At 43.2% G+C, this 22,649-nt stretch overlaps 2 protein-coding genes and 1 long non-coding RNA gene across 3 annotated transcripts; all 3 read right to left on the reverse strand.

Moving 5' to 3' along the window:
- Positions 1-3,089: 3,089 nt before the first annotated feature.
- Positions 3,090-5,265, reverse strand: LOC127314124 (uncharacterized). The gene has a single exon (XM_051344588.2). The coding sequence runs from the start codon at positions 5,188-5,190 to the stop codon at positions 3,424-3,426; it is 1,767 nt and encodes a 588-aa protein (XP_051200548.1). The 5' UTR covers positions 5,191-5,265; the 3' UTR covers positions 3,090-3,423.
- A 2,441-nt stretch (positions 5,266-7,706) lies between these two features.
- Positions 7,707-13,717, reverse strand: LOC127314125 (uncharacterized). The gene is made up of 3 exons (XR_007859416.2): positions 13,170-13,717; positions 8,970-13,095; positions 7,707-8,636 (listed from the first exon to the last, which is right to left on the reverse strand). It is a non-coding gene; the product is annotated as an uncharacterized lncRNA (long non-coding RNA).
- Positions 13,718-16,463: 2,746 nt separating this feature from the next.
- Positions 16,464-20,770, reverse strand: LOC127314126 (ras-related protein RIC2). The gene is made up of 2 exons (XM_051344589.2): positions 20,471-20,770; positions 16,464-17,114 (listed from the first exon to the last, which is right to left on the reverse strand). The coding sequence occupies exons 1-2, from the start codon at positions 20,692-20,694 to the stop codon at positions 16,685-16,687; spliced, it is 654 nt and encodes a 217-aa protein (XP_051200549.1). The 5' UTR covers positions 20,695-20,770; the 3' UTR covers positions 16,464-16,684.
- Positions 20,771-22,649: the final 1,879 nt, after the last annotated feature.

The raw sequence follows: 22,649 nt of genomic DNA on the forward strand, positions 1-22,649 counted from the left end.
TCACACAAGCCCTTAACAACACTTTGCTAGAATTTTGAATTCAAAATTTAAATTCTAATATTTTTCAAGATGATACTTCCACCAATACTACCAGTACTGCCAGTATTTAACAGTTACCACCACCTGTTTTATCTAAGTTAGAACAAAAACATGGAAAAACATAACATTTGGCCCATCAGATAAATGTGACTAAAAGGTTTCTGCTCACACGGTCAACTTGAAGAACAGGTTCAAGGCAAAAGGACGTGGAATAAAAGTTTGCACAAAATAGAGATATAAACAGAAGTTTTCGTCAAGAAAAAAATGTAGCAAGAAGTTTGATACAGCAATGGCCGATAGTCCAAGTCACCTGTGATGGGTTTCAGAACATGAACGGCCACAAACCGGAGAAAAATATGAAAGAAGAGTACCCAGGAAAAAAAATCAATTTACTCCCATTCTCACTGTATTTTCAAATGCTCTAGGTATAGAATAGAAGTTCCTATTGTACTTACAAGAATCTTTCAGGGTACCAAACAATAATAAGATTTCATTTATCAGGCATAAAATTTAAATCGTTGGCAGAATCTATTTAACCATGCTAATGTGGTGTGGTGTCACCTGCTAGAATAATTTTCGTTTTCAGCATCTACATACAGCAGTCTATTTAACCATGCTAATATCAAGTTTCAATGTGAAATTATGCCTCTGGTTTTACGTCGCGGAAAATCCTTTCTGGTTGCTGCTGTGCCACTTTTTCGAGCTCAAGTTCTGTACACCATACTTGTTTCGAATTGTCAATAGCAAACAATTTGCATCAGCACCAATCAGAACTTATGGTAGCTCCAAGTATCCGTTTTCAGTAACTAGTTTACAATAGATGTCCTACAAATTATAATAGCACATGATAGCTAATTTACTAGAATCGACAATAAGACGGACCATATAAAGTAAGCTGATATAGGATTTAACTCCTGTACCGAGAGTTCTAGACATAGGTTGGTCTCAAATTTGCAAGAGACTCCACGAGCACAGGGGTCATCCACTTTCTATGGTCCAACGGTTCGACTCAAAAAGAGAGGTAAATGGGAAAGGTAGAGCTAGAGGAATACCTCTTGAAAGCATTGTCCTGATCTGGAAGCATATCCAGCAGCATATCCACATTTTCTTGTTCGTTTGTGCCCTATATATATTTCATAGTAAGATACAGTGCATGGCAAGCAAAATATTTGAAAGAGTAACAGGAAGAGCAACACGCAACTGAAAACAGACCAAGGTCTTTCTCCCACAAATAAATAGATCAGTGGTTGCTACGGAGTGTTTCAGGGTGAGAATCACAGTGCGGTTCTCCTCTGGCATGGATGACAATGTATCCGGCCTTGGACAGTGGACTATGCTACCACCGTCCCTGCCAAAGGAGAATTGCCCTGCCATTCAGAATAAACCCTGCTTTGATCATGCTCTTTGTCACAGCACGCTGCTACTTGCAGGCCAATGGTGGAACAGTCATTCAATAAAGGTACTATTTATGAATCCTCTATTCCTCTTAAAGATTCTTTCCAAATGATTACTGCAGAAAGTACTTTTAATAGTACTGTGTATAGTTCACCCAAGAAAGAATAGTGGGGCAGGGAAGCATTATTTCTTGCATGGGACACTTTGTAGTAAAAAAAACCTGCAAACAACACGATCAGTTATTCAGTTACACGGATCACGCAACCCTTGCAGGCAAGTTTTGCGTAGATAAACTGGAACCTTATTTTGCTCCATAGGAACAAAAAAAAAACATAATTATTAACATTGTGTCTTGATTTTCAACTGATTCGTGTACCCATTGTAAGCGACTTTCTACAGAGATTCCAAGGCCAAACAGTTCCCTTAGCCCAAATTTGCAATAATCTGAGAATATGATGAACAAATAACCAGAAGGACAGAGCCTGAGTTATAGCACGATCCCGGGGCACGCACCCACAGCTAGCCGTGCACCTAGTTACATTTCCCACCATGGAAAATCAGTGATATGGCAGCACCGAGAAACTTCTAGAAACATCTGAAACCGCCACAATGTGCTGCAATCTGAGAGTATCCTCGTAATATCAGTGCTGCAAACAATGCAGTTACACATACAAACTCGCACCAAGCAAGCTGACAAAACTGGCAGTGTAATCAAAGTATCAAACCTGTACGGGCTACCATCTTGCAACATCTGTATTATATATTTATATATAGTAGAAAATTAATTCATTTTCTACATCATAGATGAGACATGTTCGGTTCGGCAGGAGATAATTTAGTTTGCGCAGATGAGGTAGGGAAATAAAGTAAACTGGATTCACCACTGCATGCTTCATAGACCGAAACTGAAGCGAAAAGCACCACAAATTGACCGGAATTTCATTTTTTTTTATTAATGACATGGCATTCAACAAGTTTCAGTGGGCGTTTTTGCACATAGTTTATGATCTCGTCAAGCATAAATGCATAGTCGATCATCTAGAAATTAAGAAAATATTTGGTCTATCAAAAGCCAACCTTGTGATCAAAGGCAAACATGCCTTTTACTCTGACTTAATTAACTCTAGCAGCAGATGTTGATTATCTCTTTTTAACTCTTGTGTACAAAAGATTTAAGTTAAAACCTTATGCAATGCTCATGAAAGTAAGGAAAATGTTATTAGTTTACTCGTTCAACGCCGACTAAGGTGGTTTGGGCATATCCAAGCACCAGTTTAATAGTGGTATTCTAAAGGCGACCAAAGTTGACATGGACAGAGGCGGTAAAAAGGGACTTCGAGGGGTTGGAATGTTCCTAGAGATTTGGCCCTTGATAGGACTACATGAAGATCAACAATCCATGTGGCAGAATCTTTGTCTACTCATTCTTTGTTTATTTTTCTCTCCTTCTGTATTGGTTTCCTTTTGTTTTCTTTGGGTCTCATACCTAGCCTGCCTCACATGCTTGGGAAAAGGCTTTGATGTTGTTGTTGTGTAATGAATATGTGACTGGTCATATCAACACTGGGTGCACAATTTAAATTTTAAGTAACACAAGCAACTGAGAGCTTGATTGAATAGTCAACGTACGAAAATCACTAGAAGAAGATTGCAGAAATGGAAAGAATATTATTATCACTTCATATAAAAAAGAAAGAATGTAACTAGGCATGAACATACATGAAAAGTTCACACGATGCTCTACTATCTTCTTGCACCAAACATCAAGTAGCCAAGAATTATCTAGCACTGCCACTATTGTTACATGTAATCTTAACTAGCAAGTAAAAACATGGATGGAAAATTCTTAGAAGTGACACAAAAAATAAATCTTAGAGAAAGCATAGCTATCAGCATCCAACATGATCAACATCCAACGTGACCACAATGTCATAGGAGGTTTAAATAGAGCAAGGTATTCTTATTCAGTAAAGCAGTGCCTATTGGAGTTCACTCCAGAAGGGTGTTGACGATGGATTTCACATTGAGTTTCTTGAGGTCAGTGTACGACTGACCACAGCCAACAAACATGACAGGAGCTCCAGAAACATACACCATAGAAAGAGCTGCTCCAACCTTGTCGTCAATGGTGTCAAACTTGGTGAGCAGGATGCCATCTATCGATCTAGCAGTTGGAGCAGTGGAAAGATCTGTCAGTTTCTGACTAAACTTAGTGAGCTGATCAACAGCATCATTCCCCACCAGCGCCTCTCCAACAAACAAAACCAGGTCTGGATTATTGAGATTGATGAGCTTGGAGAGTGCTCTCATGAGTGGCTCATTGTCCTGCATACGCCCAGCGGTGTCGACAAGAACAACATCTGTTTTATTCCGGGTGGCTTCCTGAATCGCACCCCTTGCAACTACGGCTGGATCCCTTTCATATCCTTTCTCAAAAATAGGAATCTGAAGCCTGCGGGCATGAGTCCGCAGCTGCTCCACAGCACCAGACCTGAAGGTGTCGCACGCTGCCAGCATGACGGTGAGGTCATGCTGGCGAAGCCAATACGCAACCTTTGCGAGGTTGGTGGATTTCCCGACCCCATTCACCCCGACGAAGACGATGACGTACGGCGCACCACGCTGCTTAGCAGCGTGCACATCTCTCAGCACGTCGATGGATCGCCTCGGGGTCAATATCCTAACGAGCGCATCTTCCATAGCTGCCTGAACAGAGGAGGAAACCCGCGTGAAGGAGCCGAGCTGCTTGCCTACAAGGCTAGCTGCGACCGATTCGCAGAGCTTCTCCGCGATTTCCTCCGCCACGTTCTTGGTCATCAGCCGATCCTTCAGAGCTTTGAGCGCAGGTTGCAGATCAGACATCTCCAGGGCCGCGTTGCCGCCTGCGATGCTCCTGAACATTGAGGAGAACCAGCCGCTCTTCACTGTGCTGCTCCTCGTGGTTTCGTCCTGGTCCATCCCGCTCTTCCCCTGGTTGACAGGCGCCTGGTTCATCGCCAGAGCCCCTCTGGCGTCAGCTGGGTTTGAAAAATCCAAATCCTTGGCCGAAGGCACGTTATCCGGAATCCTCCTCCTCTTATCGGTTGTCACTGGTTTCTTATCCCTGGGTGCGGGTTTATTCGGCTTGATTTTATGGTGTGGTCGGAAAATAAGTTGCAACTTACTCATGTCAAAAGCAGCATTGTTGCTGGGAGCTACTTCCTCTTCCCCTTTCACAACCTTGAGGCTACCATCCACCGAGTTGTGCTCCTCCTGCTCGCCATCGGAGCCATCCTTCCCAGACTCGTCACCCGCAGTCTCACTCTCGCCACCACCGCCACCCTCGGGCAGGAGAAGGCCATCAGACGGAGCAGGACCAGGCTTCACGGGAACGGAGGCCGGACGGGACGCGCGCGCCTCGGCCTCGAGCTGGAGCTGCCGGAACCGCTCCCCGAACCCGTGGTAGGACGCGCGGCGCGGGCGGTAGATCCGCGCGAACTCGGCGGCGACGGCGGCGAGGAGGTCGTCGACGTAGAGGAGGTGGAGCACCTTGCGGTAGACGGCGACGAAGACGAGCCCGAGCGCGTTGTTGAAGGCCCACCGGAGCGCGTGTGGGCCGTGCGCGAACCCGGCGCCGGCGGGGCCGCAGGGGCCGCCGTCGAGGAGGAAGGACCGCACGAGGGCGTCCACCGGGGAGCCCTTGAGCGCGGCGGCGCCGCCGGCCAGCGACCACAGGATCAGGCCGCCGCGCGTGAAGATGAGCAGCTCCTCCAGCATCTCGTCGGCGGCGGTTCGGCGAACGCGAAACCCTCGTTGGCGGCGAAGCGGAAACCGACGAACGGGAGAAGTTGGGGCTGGGGCTGGGGCTGGGCCTGGGCCTGGGCTATGTAGCGCTGAACCCTGACGAACCTGGCCCGGATTCGGACATTGTGTATATTCCCGACACGGTCCGTCTATCAGGCCCGATAAGAGCATCTCCACTCGCCCACGCCCAAAGCCCCAATAGCTGATTGGGGGAGAGCCCTATTCTCCGCTCAATGCGGGAGCGAGCGGGCGCTCCGCATACCCCCTCGTATATCGGCCTGGCCCAGGAAAGGTTCTAGTCGCTGTTATCTATCAACAGAGGGCTCAGTTGCTTCCTCTTTTTTTTTTTTTTTTTTTGGTTTTTTAAAGTTTTACTGGTTTTTTCTCTCTGGTTTGTGGTTTTGGGGGTCGTTTTTTAAAATTTAAAATTTGGACGTTTTCGATTTTTGTACATTTTCAATTTCGTAGTATTTTAGATTCGAACTTTTTTAAAAATTTGAACTGTTTTTAAATTTGAACATTTTTTGATCTGAAAAATTTTTATGTTTGAACATTTTCAGATTTGAACTTCTTCGAATTAAAAAAATGTTCTGATTAAATTTGAAAAAAAAAATTGAACCTTTTGAGATTTGAATTTTTTAGATTCAAACATTTTTTAATCTGAACATTTTTAATTTGAACACTTTTGAAGTTTGAACTTTTTTAGATTCGAATATTTTAAATTTGAACTTTTTTATCCAAAAATTTTGAAATTTAAACATTTTTAGATTTGAACATTTTATAAATCTAAATTGAAAGGAGAAAAAGAAGAGAGAAGCAGTACATTTTGTTGGGCCGAGCGACCCAGAAGGAAACTCTTGAGGCGGAGCGAACCGTCGCTCCCGCTTAAGGCGGAGAGTAGGCGCTCCCCTGATTGGGGGCGTCGGTGAAACGAATGCTCCGGCTCTTATATTTGTTTTTCCCGCCAGAGTGGCCTAATTCTCCGTTCGGCGCCCCAAAGCCGAACCCAATCTACAGGGGGGCAGTGGGGTCGCCGGCGTGGCGAGAAAACGCCGCGGGCCAGCCCTGTCAGTGACCAGCGCCAAAAAAGCACAAATATTTTCCTCCTTTTCGCCTCGCGACCACTGTCACTGCCGCAACCACCCCTCACCGCGACGGTCGTTGCCGCCAGTAGGAACCCACTCCACCACCACATAAAATCCGCCGCAACCCTCGCCACCTCGCCGGCCCTTCCCACTGTCGTCGTTCACCCGCTCACGCCACCACTGCAACCTCCATCCCAACCACGCTCCCACCTTGCACGTGAGATGTTCGGCTATTTGCCAAGGTGATGGACTCGGACAACGAGGACGTCATGGTCGCGCTCATGGACGAGGAGCTATTAGTGGCTCCGCTACCAAGGACGCCGCTGCAGACGACGAACATCTGGCGATCCTCATCTCGCTCTTGTCCATGATCGCCGAGGAGGACAGGCCAGCCATTAGTGGCTCCGCGTCGGGGCACCGCAAGAGCAAGACAAGGCAGAGGATGGAAGGCTACTGCAATGCCCCTCCGGTGCAGTTTGAGATCAATGGCCACCAGTATGACAAGGGATACTATCTTGTTTATGACATCTATCCAAAATGGTCAACATTTTTGAAGATAATCTCGAACTCTGTACCTACAGGGAAGAAAGATTGGTTTGCTCAAATGCAGGAGGCTGCCAGAAATGATGTGGAGAGGGCATTTTATGTGTTGCAAGCTCGCTTTGCCATTATCTGACTAGCAATGCATGGGCGCGGCGGCACGCCGCGCCGACTGATATGACGATTGCAATATTTTTGAAACGATACTTGAATTGATGGAAGTAATTAATGTTTTCTTGTTTAAACAGTAGGTTTTAAGATGGTTGACAATGAAGTTGGATGAAACATATACTGGAATTAGGTGCATAAAAATTTGATCATAAAGATCAAGTAAATAAGTGGGCATCAGAGCCAGAAATGTAGTCTGGTAATAATAATTGGTGTTGCATTTTAGTCTGGGATTAGGCATCTTTGCTAATCGTGTGCTTGTATTTATACTGACGGGAGACATGTTTTTGTGTTTAGATTGAATTGTATGTTGAGATTGAACGGTATTTTTTACTAATAAGCAGAATAAAAGTAGTGATGTCGGTCTCATCCAAATTATTTAGATTTTCTAATTGGTGATGCCACGCCCATCTACACATAAAACTCTAACATGCAACTTAAATACGGTGGAAGCAGATACATATCTTAATTTGCAAACACATATGCATTGCCCGATGATATTGAGAAGCGAAGAAGACGGCTTCTTTTATACGAAATGGATTGGCCGGTTGTGCTGGTGTGTGTTTCTTGCAGAGTGCATGATTGATAAGATTGCTCTGTATAGCTTTTTTTTAGATGAATTGCTCTGTATAGCTGCTGCACAACAGTAGTCTGTTCTAGACTTCTAGGAAAGACTAACAGTAAATGATAGCACTGAAATATATATATGGTGGTTTGGCTAGATGTGCTAGCTCTGTAATATTGGGCCCACCATTCTGACTATTCTTTTCACTATTTCTGTAATACTCTTTATCTTGTATTTTTTTCTGAAACTGTGAGTGGCTTCACCACCAGCGACCAAACCAGCCAGAGAAGACAAAAAGTGCCAGTGGGAGGAGGATGACTCCTGCAACCAGAGACCCAGAAAAATAAATGAAAAAAGGTAAGCCATGAAAAGGAGGAAGAGTTCCTCGTTCCTTGGCTCCTGCAGGGATGGAGTCTTGCGGCCGGCCGAGATCCCGCACTTGGGCGTCATCGACCTAGGATGAGCTCCTGGATGCAGAGGAATTAGTCAGCAGTGGTAGGCCGTGGTGGATACAGAGCCATGGAGGGCGGACTGAGGGGGAGGACGGGAGCAACCATTCATGCTGGTGAAGTAGATCTCTCCTAGTATGTTGCTCTTTTTTTCCAGTATTTACTACAAGTTCGCGTAGTGAATGTAAATTTTATCTGTGCTGAGAAGTTCACTGAGTTCGACATTCTGAATTGTAATTGAGTTCTGTTATGTGCATGCTATAAACATAAATTAGAAAGGCAGAGTAAAAATCAACTGCATAAAAACTGTCTTATTACTGAAGAAACTGATTAGGGATGATATAAAGGTAGAAGAGACGAAGAGTTGTCTTCGGTATAATATTCATTCAGTTCAACACGAAGTAGAGAAGAAATCACTGGTTATAGTATAACGTGGAAGTATTTTCTAGTGAAAAGTGCACATAACATAGGCGTACTGTGATCTGAGCTGCCGTGGCTTGAAGTGCAGCAGTCCGTGTGACATAGTAGCGTCTATATGTAGTTTCAGCACTGAACCTCTGCAGCTACCATTTGCACAAACCTGAAATTTGTTGTTGGAGGATGGTCTTGTTCCTGTAATTGATTTCAAATAGTTAGTTCATATTATGCATAGGCCAAGGAGAATTGTTGCTTCAAATAGTACATGCAAACCTACGACATCACTACTAAAGCAAAATACACTCAGTCTTGAAGGTTTGACATGGGCTGTTGGCCAACATGTTGGTATATGGTAATTAATCATATTTGGCATGACAGGTAAAAAAATAAAAGATATGCATACTCAAATTAATCTAGTATACAACCCAATAGCAACACTTGAAAACAAAGATAGGACCAACAAACGAAAGAGCGAACTGGTAGATTTGTTTGTTCACCGAAGCATAAATTTATCGATTGGCGAATTACATGATCAATTCCTTTTTCCGCCAAGGTCAATTTTGTTCTATCTTGTCAAACTTCCTCACATGATTCTTCTGGAGAGCGATCATTTTATGTAGAGGATCTGCTGAAACAAAATGATGTACCATAGGCATAATTGCAATGTTTAGTAAGCATGCAAAGTAGTTGGGGAGCTATCCTTATATGCAACAAAATGAAGGAGAAATGTAGCCCAAAAATTATTAATTATTTCATGTTAATTTGAAACAACAGATCTATAAAGTTGAAGTATGTTAGGACTTGGTTGTGGACCCACGGTTGAAAGTTGTATCATAATGCATTTTCAAATACCGGAATGTGGGAGAATGGTTTGTCACTGAGAATGAAAATTAGAACTTGAGGACTACCTAGTGTGATCAGCACGTCTAAATAAAGCTAGTCACCATGATAATAAATATTTTACTGGTATAAGACAATATGCATGCTATTATTAGTAATTATTATATAGACTGTACACTGCTGCCAACATAAGCACACGTGATCAATACTCAAAACATGAACAGAACATTGTTTGTATCAATTTTATGCAACCATGGGACCCGCTTTTGAATATTCCAAAAATGTGCCAAAGGTATAATTGCAATGTCACTCCCACTGAAATTAGACATGACTAAATTAGTTATTCTATTGAGCCATAGGATAAGTAATATATTATTTCAAATAGGTTTTGAGTAAATGAAATTCATTTAATAAAATGTGTGATAAATCCCGTGGGAAAATAAGTGATAAATCAAACAACTCCCATCAGAAAATATTCTAAGTATTTCAATCATCCACTCTCTGTTCAATCCTTTGATTCAAACAGGCCATGTACTGAACTGCTAAATATCAATAGGGCCTTCAACGGTTCCCGACTTCCCTCTGACTTGTTAAAGTGCAAATCATAGAGATAATTTTTAGGGAATTAATCATTAGAACACATTTTTGAAAATAAATATATCATAGATAAAATATGAAGGTCGAACTAAATTATAGCTAAGTTACAATTTCTCAGAAGATTTGACATGGTATGTATCATTTTGTATGTAAACACCTTAAAGTAGCTCATCAGGTTGAGAAATCGTACATAATATTGCCTATTATCTCTTATAAGAAAGTAATAATTCTACTAATGGAGGAACTGAGTTTACATAGTAATGTCGATGTACACCTTCATACCTATATATGCTCTGATCAGCTGGAACGCAAGGATTTATAACTGTAATATGATACATATTCACTAAAGCAAGGCTGAACTAAAGGATTACCTGCTCAGTTTATATCCTCAAACTACAAACTGTAATAGTACCACTGAAAGTGTTTAATTCGGGGAAGCCATTGGCAGGCTGATACACACTGGATGATGTAGCTTCTCCACTCTTAGCAATACAAATCGGTGAAGATATGAATTGGCATAAGAGCATACACGCTGATGTGTTCATACTGTCAAAAAATCTGAAAGTAAATATTTAGTCAGCTCACAAACCGAATATATGCAATCTAGTAATTGTATCCACCAACAGAAGGAACATCTGAGTAGTCCGCAGAAATCACACTACCAGCACACAAACGGAATCTAAACAAAGGCAGAACACCAGATAGAAATCAATTGCAACAAAACAATTATCTCTGGTATTCTCTAATATGCATCTAACAGACCAGGTTTCACGGAGGCTCTTTGAAGGCATAATAAACCACATGAGTATGCATCATGAGTGCCTAACCTGCGAATAGAGAATCATTGGCATATTTCACATATATTTTGTTAAATTTTCTAGCAGTGCATTTGCAAATGTCAATATTATACCTACATCGAACCGTACGCACACTATCAGATGCCAATTAGAAAGGAAATTTGGGATTACAAAGCGAACATAAATTCAAGTAAAAACAAAATCTAACCTCTTCTGTGCCACTGGCTATATTTTAGCTGAGAAAACATGGAATGTTCCTACGGGCAGCAAGATCCACGAAGGTTTGAGAGTTTCATATTCAACATCCAATAAACAGAACAAATCATATGCTCCCAATCTTTTCTTAACCAGATACAATGGATATGTCCGGATTGTGGGATTTATCCTAAAAGAAATTAGCAACTGAAGAATCTTATTTAGAATTAAACAAAGGACTTACACATGCAATTATCACAGTTAGGAAATCATCATATTTGCTCGTTCTTCCAGTGGCAACAACTTAACATGACACATAAGAATTGGTCACCGCGGCAGAGTGGGGCCAGGAGGGTGTGCTGCAACTATGGACGGGCAACTTCTGAACCGGAAGGTGAACATAATATGGAGGTTTTCTATAGAAAAATAAGACAAACTTGCAGGAGAAATACCTATAAGCTTCAAAACTTCAGTGGAAAGATGACAGCAATTTAATGTTCAGAAAAATAGGTCAATGAGTTCTTAATGTGAAAATTTTAACAATCAATTTGGAAGAAACCCTCCAGGAAGTAATTCTCTAGCATTAAATGGGTACAAAGAGAAAATAATATTTGCTGGAAAATTGTACAGTCCCATGTATTACAAAGATCTGATCACAATTCAGAAATATAAAGTAACCTAATTGTTGACGAAGAAAGCTAAAATAACAAAATCGGAGAAGTTTGGTGTATGGCCATTAAGGAATAAGCTAACATTCAGGACCATGGATCTACCTGCTGCAATCACATGGATAGAGCAGAAGAGATCGAAAATGGCACTTATTGCAGATCTTTTTTTTAACAGGGACTCATATATGATTAGAAATAGTGGAAGAAGGAAAAAAACACAAATTATCTGCACACTTGAAATACATAAATGTACAGAAATTGCTACGGGAAGAAGGAAAGTAGAGAAGAACTTAGAAGGGGATTGATTTACCTCAGTTTAAAAAAAAATAGTCAACATCTATAATCCTTTGTGGAGACATTATAGAGGAAACTTTGAAGGCCACACAATCCAGTACTAACATCACGCTCCTGTATTACTGGCAGATATGTCCTGGTAGTTCATTAGCGGCTCTGTAGACTGTCGGGCACCAACATTCGAACACCACAAGCTCGTGTGCTCGAACCACAGGGCCAGATCATGGATGCCTCAAAATTTAATGTTTGTCTCAAAGGAAAAATAATCTTTAGCTTGCCAAGGTAAGAAAAGAAAATAAGACTATGATGATAGACTATCCACCACCAAATTGCCAAATTTCACACATAATATATCCGTCCAATGAGGTCGATCTGAAGAAAACTAATTTGATGGTAGTGTGTGCCCCTCTCTATGCAAGTTTTTTTTTGTTAACAAACATAAAATATCTACCCTTAGACTTCCCTGAAATTAACGTCTACTCTGCTCAGTAAAAAGCATCTAACAAAGTAGTAACATACCCTCAGGACTGGTCTTCGAAAGAACATATACCTCTAATACATGCTCAAAACAGGTAAATGATGGGCACTTATAAATCATCCAAATATCAAAGGTATTTAATGCAGGAACTGAGCAGATCAAATTGCACACTTAAGGTTTAATCTAGCTAACACTAAAAACTGAATTATGTGCTACAGGGTTGCCATATTTTGACATCCTCTTACTTGCTGTCCAATTGGGGACATCCACAGTGACACATCCTGCTTTGCACCGCAGAGGACTTGACACACTCCAGCTTCAGATGTTTGTGTGGAATGGCATGGTGGCTCCAGTCGGAGGAAACTGGTTTCCAAAAAAAAAGCTGGTTTGTGTGGAATGCATCATATCACAACCACACTGGAAAGTAGTATTACAGTAGGTTGGAACATCGAATTTAGCGAAGTACCTTCCATAAATAGCCTCCTACTATATCATTTTGGCTGTCCTCATTGGTCAGTCCTTTCTGGACCGCTTCCGAGACCCTGCTTGTGGGACTCCAAACCCCTGCTGGATTGCATCCACTTCTGACAAAACCTAACTGAGTTAGTTCAGGGGGCTAGGGCATACATCGCAGCGACGACTTAAGCAGCAAACCATTGCTCATTTCTCCCTCCAAGTCAACCGCCTTCAGCAGCCCCTCAACCCCATCCTGGTGGTACGTCTACCCGACATGCACCACTCCTGCAGGCGGCGATCTTGCCGGCTTGACCCCGAGGTACATCGCTCTGACCACAAGCAACATCAGCAAATCACTATAGGGAAAAGAAGTAAACAACAAAAAAGCGGAGAAACAACGTACGTTGAGCCGGGTTCCCAGCAGAGTGCGGCCATATGCTCATGAAGGGCGTCGAGAACAGTCCGAGGGAGGAGGCAACTGCTGCCCTGCCGGGATCACGACTGTCGAGGACGACCTTGTTGGCGCCGCACCAGAGAATGGTGGAAGAGGTCCAGGATGCGATTTTCCACTTCGGCCTCCACCTCCTCCTCTTTTGAATAATGCATCCCATCTCTGCCCTCCAGATATCCGCCCGCCGCTCGACCTCCTACTACAGCGCGCCCGAATCTTCAAAAATACGATCTTCGGAGCTTTGCCCCGACGTCTACTGTGCCTCGCCACAGGGTCATGGCGGCAGCAGCCCTCCGGGCGCGCGGCGGCGATAGCCCTCCGGGGCTTGATGGTTCGCGTGGTGGAGGAGGAGCAGGGCAGCGAAGTGGGGCGGGGGAGCACAGTAGGCGCGCCGAGGGTGGACCACGGCGGTTCGCCGGAGAAGCTCATCGGGGGATCGGCGGGGACTCGCCGTGCGTGAAGAAAATTGGGGAAGAAAGAGAAGACTGAGTTTTCGGGTGAGTTCCAGAGATAGGATAAAAAACAGTCAAAGCGGTGTGGCTGCAACAGCAGATAGATCGTGCCAACTTTGTCCCAACTAAATAATGGCTACGTCCACACTATGAGAAAACACCAAGCCAATCCATCTCTGAACTACTGAAGCCAAAAATGTTACTGAGCACCAAATGCTACACGGAAGATAACCAGCTCAAAACAAACCATGTGAAACAACACGTGTCCCCACGAGGTTAACTCCTTAAAAGGCTCAAAATTATGAGAAAAATGATGTTAGTTGCCCTTTAATATAGTAGTTATACCCTGCTCTTGCATGGTCCAAAGAGCAGATGTGGAAGCTCATGACTTCTTGTGACATACTGCACAACATGATTATCGAGAGCAAGCGGGAATTTTCAGTGTTTGACACTGAACCATATGAACGGATAGGTCCTTCTGCAGGTGTTGATCACAATGTGCCTCCCACATTTGTTGCTTTTCTTGCCAGGCATCAAGAATTCCGAGACTCCGATGCTCATCACCAACTACAAGATGATCTGGTGGAGCATTTGTGGATTCTCAAATGCGGCATCTAGTTTGTTTATTTCTTTGCCAGTGTGATTTAAACTTTTAAATTTGTGTGATTTGATGAATCTAAATTATTTGTGTGCTATGTTCAACTTGTTGAATTATGTCCAACATTTGTTTATGTTGTAATAAATTATCACAGTTTATTTGTTGTTTAAATTTTAATCATATATGAAATTGTATTGGGGGCACCTATGGGGTGCACGGCTGGGCGCCGGCATCTCTCCATTTTTCATTTTGTGCCGGCGCCCCCTGATACGGTTCCTAAAACGGCTGCGCCGGACGCCGTATGAGGAGGGTGAGTGGAGATGCTTTAACCTGGATCGGGGACTATCCCGTGATACCACGCCTCCTTGATAACATCCCCTTCTTAAAATTTAAATGTATAGGTACTAAAATAAAATGTAACAAATATGTGGGTGTTAAGAAGATGTGTGTTCACATTCCCTAAAATTTTCAGAACCAAATTCGAAAATACACACACAAAAACAAATTGCAATGTGAACGGTGTCATTTTGTTTTTTCTTTTTGTGACACTATTCATGTTGGTTTATCTTTTTTTTTCTCTGCATTTTTAGGATTTGGTTCTGCAAATTCTAGGAATTGTAGACACGTATCTTGTAATCCAAAAAACTATTTTGGAATTTTTTGACACTTGCAAACTTAAATTTTGAAAAATAGTATCACAGTATGAAATGCAGGGGAAAAAATCCAGTGTTCCAAACGGCAATGAGGATGAACATCCCTTTTTTTTCTCGGAATAGGATCAGCTGTCAAATACTCCCGAAAGTATGAAGCTAAATTTCGGGAGTTCTCAAACTTTACCATTATGTTGTGTTTGGATGCATAGAAAGTTGACATGAAATTGAATTGGGCTAAGATTCCAAATCTGAGATGGAAATGAACTGGCATCTAATTCGATTCTATTGTTTGGATGTGTTTGGAATTTGATGTTGGAATCAAAGGGTGTAACCAATTCCAAATCCCGTTTGGATGAACAAAGTATGGAATTTGATATTTTGTTGAATTTGCAAAACTTTAAACATAAAAATAAAACATGTATTTAGTTGAATTTGGACAATCCCTTTTGTGTTGAATCTGGAGGCGAGGCTAGGCGGCGCCGGACAAGGACGAGCAGGGCGGCGCTGGGCACGCCCGAGCAGAGAGAGGTCGGGGCGGCGTCGAGCGGGAGAGGACGGAGCGGCGTCGGGCGAGCGCGAGCGGGAGAGGACGGAGCGGCGCCGGCCCCGGCGGCGCCGGACGCGGGCGAGACCGAGCGAGGCAAGGCCGAGCGAGGAGGACGGGCGGCGGCGGCGACGGCGAGCAGGAGAGAGGCCGGGCAGCGCCGGACGCGGCCGAGATCGAGCGGGAGGGAGACGAGCGCGAGCGGGAGAGGTCGGGGCGGCACCGGCGCTGGGCATGGCCGGGCAGGGAGGACGGGGCGGCGGCGGGCGATGGCGAGCAGGAGAGGCCGGGGCAGCGCCGGACGCGGCTGAGATCGAGCGGGAGGGAGACGAGCGGGAGAGGTCGGGGCGGCGCTGGCGCTAGGCATGGCCGAGCAGAGAGAAGAGGGGGCGGCCTCGAGCGATGGAGGAGGGAGACGCGAGGGAGGCGGGGAGGGAGACGAGAGGGAGGCAGTTTCCAAGCCTTTCCGAGCGTGAGAGCTCGGAAAGTTTTCCAATCGTGGGCTCGGAATTTGGTTGGTTTTCCACAGATCAATTCCGAACGCATACCAAACGGCAGAATTTGCGGAATCTGGCCAAATTCCAATTCCATGCCCAGTTTCTATGCATCCTAGTGTGTTACAGGACAAACATACAACTTTCAAATTTTGATTATTCATCAATCAATCTTTAAAAGCATCAAGGTTAGATACTCGTCTTGAGTGTACTTATGTTTCAGGTAGTACTTTATTATAAACGAGAAATATTTGAAAATTTATTAGCCGAAGTATGTTTCCCAGACTGCCAATACCATCAGATACAAGAAATTCTCTAGCTGGAGCTAGCCATAATAAATTAGAACTACATTCTAAGATTCACTCAGGCGCAGCGCTGCACATCGTCATTGAAACTGTACAAATTATCCAGTGTACAGTTCCCTTGTGTCCACAGGTACCAGCAATTTGCAATCAGCGAAACATATTTCAATTTGATTGAAAAGTTCAGACATGGTTGCAAAGGATTGAGATGAAAAAACATGCCATGCCAATTGCCAAGGACACCACCATACAAAGAATACAAAGGTCTATCCTGATCTAGACAAACTTCTCAGTTCAGCAACAAACTTCTCTAGGACATGATACTTGCTACTGCTACTAATAATAATTCCCGGTCACTGGAAAGGCGATAGCGCAAGCTAACATGTAACATCACACAAACCCAACCAAAAGAATACCACGTGGCTCAACTGGAGCAGCAGCCACCCTTCTTCACTGCCGAGACATCATCCTTCATACTGATCTTTTCACCCTTGCCAGGGCCAGAACCTGAGTCTTCACCTGCTTCAACTGACCTCTTGCTCACGATGCGGTAAATCTGAGTTAAGACCTCAGAAAATGCATCTTCCACATTGGTGGACTCCAGCGCAGAAGTCTCCATGAAATAGAGTGATTCTCTCTCTGCAAATCCCTTCGCTTCATCAGTTTGGACTGCTACAAGATGACGGAGATCAGACTTGTTGCCAACTAGCATAACAACTATATTTGGGTCCGTGTGGTCCCTCAGTTCCTTCAGCCAGCGCTCAGCATTCTCATAGGTCGCGTGCCGAGTGACATCATACACAAGTAATGCTCCAACAGCACCACGGTAGTATGCACTAGTAATAGCACGATACCTGTAGCAGAATTCAGATCAGAAAGGAATGTGGTTAGTTAAGGCAGAAGTGAACCAAAACATGCAAAATTCTGAAGAAAAGCAAGAGAATTCACTACAATAAAGAATCATAGAGACAGTTCACAAAAAAAGTATTGGCAAGAATGAGATAGTCTGTTCATTGGAGGAATTGCTTATTCACAGGTTTTAGCAACACAGTTAACAGCAGTGCTGGACAGAGCCCCAATCCTCTGAACGAATCGAATGTTGGCGAGGAACACTAAAATGAAGCTTAAGAACATATTTTAATTGCATGGACTTCAGAGCTATCATCAAGCCAGTATGATGTCAAAATGTAGAGTTACATGTCAATGTATCATGAAACACACTCATATATATAGAAAAAAATTAAATTAACATTCTTAGAATTAAAAGCCACAACAGAACCCCATTTGGTAGTATTTACGCCGCTTGAGACATGAAAGTGTCATGCGATCCGTATAGATTTTTTTACTGGATGCCATGCCAGAAAAACGACAGAATAATTCAGAGAAAGAGTAAAACTTCATACAGAAAAAAAATTATAAAAATCCAGTTCACTTTCAAGTTATTACACGTGTTATGGTACTACTAGCAGGAATTTGGCACTACCAAATTTTGTTTGTTAAGCAATAGCTTGTCAAATCCTGCAGTGTCTTGCACATTCATGCACATCCAGATTCCGATTAACTTTTAATGAGGCAGTTACATCCACAATCTTGAGTTTTGCGGAACCACTTTCAATTTAGTTTGGATGGGCTCCTTTTCCACCCTCTAGTGTTTGTATGGGAGTTTGAATTCTTCTTCTACCCTTTATCAAGCAGTGGCAATTAACCTAAGACACAACATCTGCTTTCTTACTCAACTACATGAAGTACAGGGTGCCCAACGAAATGAATAGTACAGTATTAAAATTCCAGCACTATAAACAAATCAAGCGAGCCTCAAGCTGGTTTTTAGGCACATATATTGCATAGTGTAGAAAACTGGTCGAATGTGCGTTAGAAGATTTATTACAGTTCTGGATTATTAAAACCCTTTGGATAGCAAAATCCTGTTTAATCATATGTTACTAGAGTAGTAGCAGTAACATGTACAAATATGAGCATGGTTTTAAGGCGGTAAGGCGTCCCCAGGCAATCTGACGCCTAAGCGCCTAAAGCGGGCAAATTTCCCAAGGCGCTGCCAGGGTACCTTATCGCCTAAGCATCCTAAGGAGGATGCCTTATAAACCGTGAATATGAGTAAGAATACTGGACAGAGATTTGGTGCACATGGGCACCAGTGATCCCTATTTAAAAAAGTAGTTGAAAATCACATTTCTAAGTTTCAGAAAAATCTGAAAATAAATTATGATGTAGCCAGTATTGTATTTCACAAACGTGAAAATTTTCAGCTGGAAATAATTTGTATTTTAGGCTACACAAAAACAACAAATTTGTAGATCTGAGTATAGTGATTCAGATCTTCAAAAAAAAATCAAACTTTGTCATTTTTGTGTAGCTTTGAAAACAAAATATTTTTATTTAAGATTTTGTACGTTAGTGGGATACATCATCAGCTCCCTTTAGAATTTTGCTACAGAATTTTTTTAAACACATAAATCTATTTTTCGAATTTTTTAATACAGCTAGAGCACTGGTGCCCAAGATCCAAAATGACTTTTTATAGAAATACTGAAGTTCTATTATAGCGTAGCCTTGAATAATAAGAAAAATCATGGTAAAAAATAATAAGAAAAATGCTCTGCGTAAATACTGAAGTTCTGCTACTGATTCACATTTGTTGCAGTCTCCAAAAACATAGATAGCAATGGATGTCAAGGTCCTAATAGGTCAAAGACATCGTTGATGATGAGAAAATTGTTATCCCAAATTAGTGAAACAACTGAGGCATGATACATGACTCAACATATCAACTGACAACTGAAAGAATTATGTGAGCACAGAAATGCTAAGGCTGTTTCGAATCACAAACAGAGGGACTACTTGAGAGAAAGGATTAAAGCCACAAAACTAACTGCTATTTCTGGTTTCTGCAGAATGAATTGCCATACTAGCAACTATATAACTAGGATAAAAGATGATGAGCATTAGATCATTAAATCATTGTCATGCTTCATATATATACATAACTGAAAAACTAGTGAAACTGGGGAGAGAGAGAGAGAGAGGGAGGGGGGGGGGGGGGGGGGTTGAGAGAGCAATGAGAAATAAGGACAAAACAAGTATGATTCTGAACAAAAAGAAGTAGAGAAGTACTCTATCTAAAAAAGGAGGTAATGCATCCTAACAACCAGTTCACAAGTAATTGATACATCAGCAATGTCAAGGGCGTAACTAATGCATAGCAGAACTTCTGCAGCAAATGTAATGTGTTGTTCATTTTTAGACTCTGGCCAATAATAAGCCTCACTTCTAAAAATAGTATTAAGGAGGGATCTGAGCCTTGGCCAAGCACACCAACCATGCATCTAGCCAGAAACCAAATATACACATACACGCAATATCACTATCATGGTAGGACGTGCCATTTAAGTTACATGGACTTGACATCAAGATTGAAGCATCACACCGTCACTGTTGAAACCCTCACTGTCATCAGCAAGATAAAGCCACACATTGTCACAATTTATGCTGACTACAGATCATAATGCAGCGAGCTAAGTGTCAGGCTTGGCCAGTTTTATCACCAAAATCGTTACAAACACACCAATAATAGATTATAATATTCAGCACTTCATAAAGTCTCCAAATTGTACACCACTCCACGGTATAGACCCCTACTTACTTAAAAAAGACAGGCGCGAAGCCACTGATGTCATAATTTATGCTGACTACACAATCAAAAATTCACAATGTAGTGAGCTAAGCGTCCGGCTTGGCTCTACAAGGTGATCTAGCTCACTTGGTGTGAGCAAAATCATCACCACAACACCACCAACAGATCATAAGATTTTATATCTAATTTAAGCCCCCCAATTGTACAGCAATCAACGGTATAGTCCCTACTAATTACTTGTATTTGAGCAAAAAGACAGTGGAGAAGATCCCTACCCACTGATTCGCAAGCAGCCGATACCTACAGCAAGGTCCTACGATCCATTAGCGTGGCTGAACTAGGCGCAGATCCTCTCCGCCAGCTAGCCCCGCCATAATTCGGCGCGCGGCGAGATCCAACCAACGAAAGCACCACACTTTCAAGATGCACGCTTGCATCTGGATACGAACCGAGCACAGATCTACGTGCAGCCGCGCGCGGCAGAGCGCAGATCTACCAGCAGAAGGAGCAGATAATAAGAGACAGGGAGCGGAAAGGGAGCGAGGTGAGGGAAAGAACCTTTCTTGTCCGGCGGTGTCCCAAATCTGGGCCTTGACGACCTTGCCGTCGACCTGGAGGGAGCGTGTGGCGAACTCGACCCCGATGGTGGACTTGGACTCGAGGCTGAACTCGTTGCGCGTGAAGCGGGAGAGGAGGTTGGACTTGCCGACGCCGGAGTCGCCGATGAGCACCACCTTGAAGAGGTAGTCGTAGTCGTCCTCCGCCCGGTACCCCGCCGCCATTGCTGCGCTCGGCGATCTGGTTCCGTGCAGGGGGGTGGTGTAAAAGGAACCGGCTCCTCTAACGTGGAGGAGCAAAGTCAGGGAAAAGAATGAAGTAAAGTCAGGGTAAAGTAGCATTAGTACCATAGTTATGTGATGTAATTAATTACTGTAGACAATTACTGTAGATATTAAAAAAATTAACTAAATTTTACTACACCATAATTTTGTCTATATGTAATTACTCTGGTTGCATAACATAAATTAGTATTGTGTAGAATAATTTATGTTGTTTTGGACTTAATCATATAATTTAGATGAAGAGAAGTCAGCATACTGTAGCTTACCTAACTTTAAACCTTAACGTTAGAGGATCCCGTCCCGGTGTAAAAGAGGCGAGGCGAGGTGAGGGGGAAAGGAAGGAAAGGAGCACGGGGAGGGGAGCGGCGCGTGATGAGCGCGTGGAGTGCGGCGAATGGGGGATCTTGGTCGGGTCGGGTCCGCCTACGTTTCGGGGCTCGGGTCGGCGGCCGCTGCAGTCCACTGCGCTACTACCGGTAGCGGTAGGAGAAGAGAAAACCTTCTTGGAGGAAATGGAGGCCTCTCGGGCCACGTGTGGTCCGAGTCATCCGACCAAGCAACGTGGCGCCATCCTAGCTGTTCCTTTCCTCCTCTTCTCCTTCAGCCATGATCTACTGTAAGTGTACATTACCCCTATTTATGGTTTTGGTAATTAATGACAATCCCTATAGAATATTCAATAGGTAATGGTTGGAGACTATGTGTTGAATTCAAGTATGGATGCTATGAAGATAAAAAAATATATACCTTGAGTATTGGCATCAAGATCAACGATTTGAAGAGAAGGATATGATATGATCAGGAAGATCTAGATCGTGAAAGTGTAGCTTTTTGGAGAAAATGCATCTTGGAAAGTCTCCGGTGTGCAATCCGGCTTTATCGGGCTCCCCACCGAACCATTTTGTGGGTTGTCGGTTTGTGCGTCGGTGTCCATCGAAGAGGTGTACTGAGGCATCATCCGTTGCTGGCTCGGCAGCTGTCGGTCAGTTTGGCGGGTGAATCAGCACTGCCGGTCTGGATGTCGGTCAGTTCGGCGTATGGTATGACTCTGCCTACTTTTCGCCGGACTTGCCCAGAATGATTCCCTGAACGAATAGTTTTCTCCATTGGGCTATTTGGTTTCAAGAGAAGAATTTAAAAATCCCTCTAGGTTGGTGTCATGATAGTCTTATGAGTTGAGCTATGGTTGACCAAGACTTAGATCATACAATCAAATGAAGAGTTATTTATGTACCTCATGATATTGTGATAGAATATGAGAAGATACAAGGTTGACCAACACAACGAGTGAGGATTGAATTTAAGTTGGTCAACACATGAAGCATAAGAAATGTACCACATGGGATCACATGATCTTGTGGTATGGTAAGCTTTGTCAATTATGCTTTATGAACCAACCCTTTATATATGTGCCTCGGTGTTATCTATTATGGTTAGGTTTATTTCCATGGGCACGCATGCATCAAAAGTAATATTTCATATATCTTATGAGAGGATAGCATCAAGTGGTGATCCTCATCAAGGTTCAGAAAGACAATTTCACGTTAAGCATCTCGAGAAGATAATATGCTTGAAGCCTGTCATCCATTGGTGGTAATTCACATGTGAAGATGTGCCTTAATGACGATATCGCAATGATAAGTCTTCATGAAGCAATAATGATTGTTGTGGGTATACTTCATGGGTGTACCATCGACAGTGCCTAGATCCGGCAAGCCCGGGTGGCCCACAGACGGTGATGAGGCATGTGGCCCATCGGGCGGCCCAGTTGCTGTTGATCATGAAGGATGAAGTCCGGCCCAGGATCAGTAAGCCGGATCCGTACCGACATAGGAGTAACCCGGATCCCTGGAGGCCCATGAGGAACCCGGATCCAGTACGACGTGTATGGAAGG

This window comes from Lolium perenne, chromosome 7 (assembly GCF_019359855.2).
Source record: "Lolium perenne isolate Kyuss_39 chromosome 7, Kyuss_2.0, whole genome shotgun sequence".
NCBI lineage: Eukaryota > Viridiplantae > Streptophyta > Magnoliopsida > Poales > Poaceae > Lolium > Lolium perenne.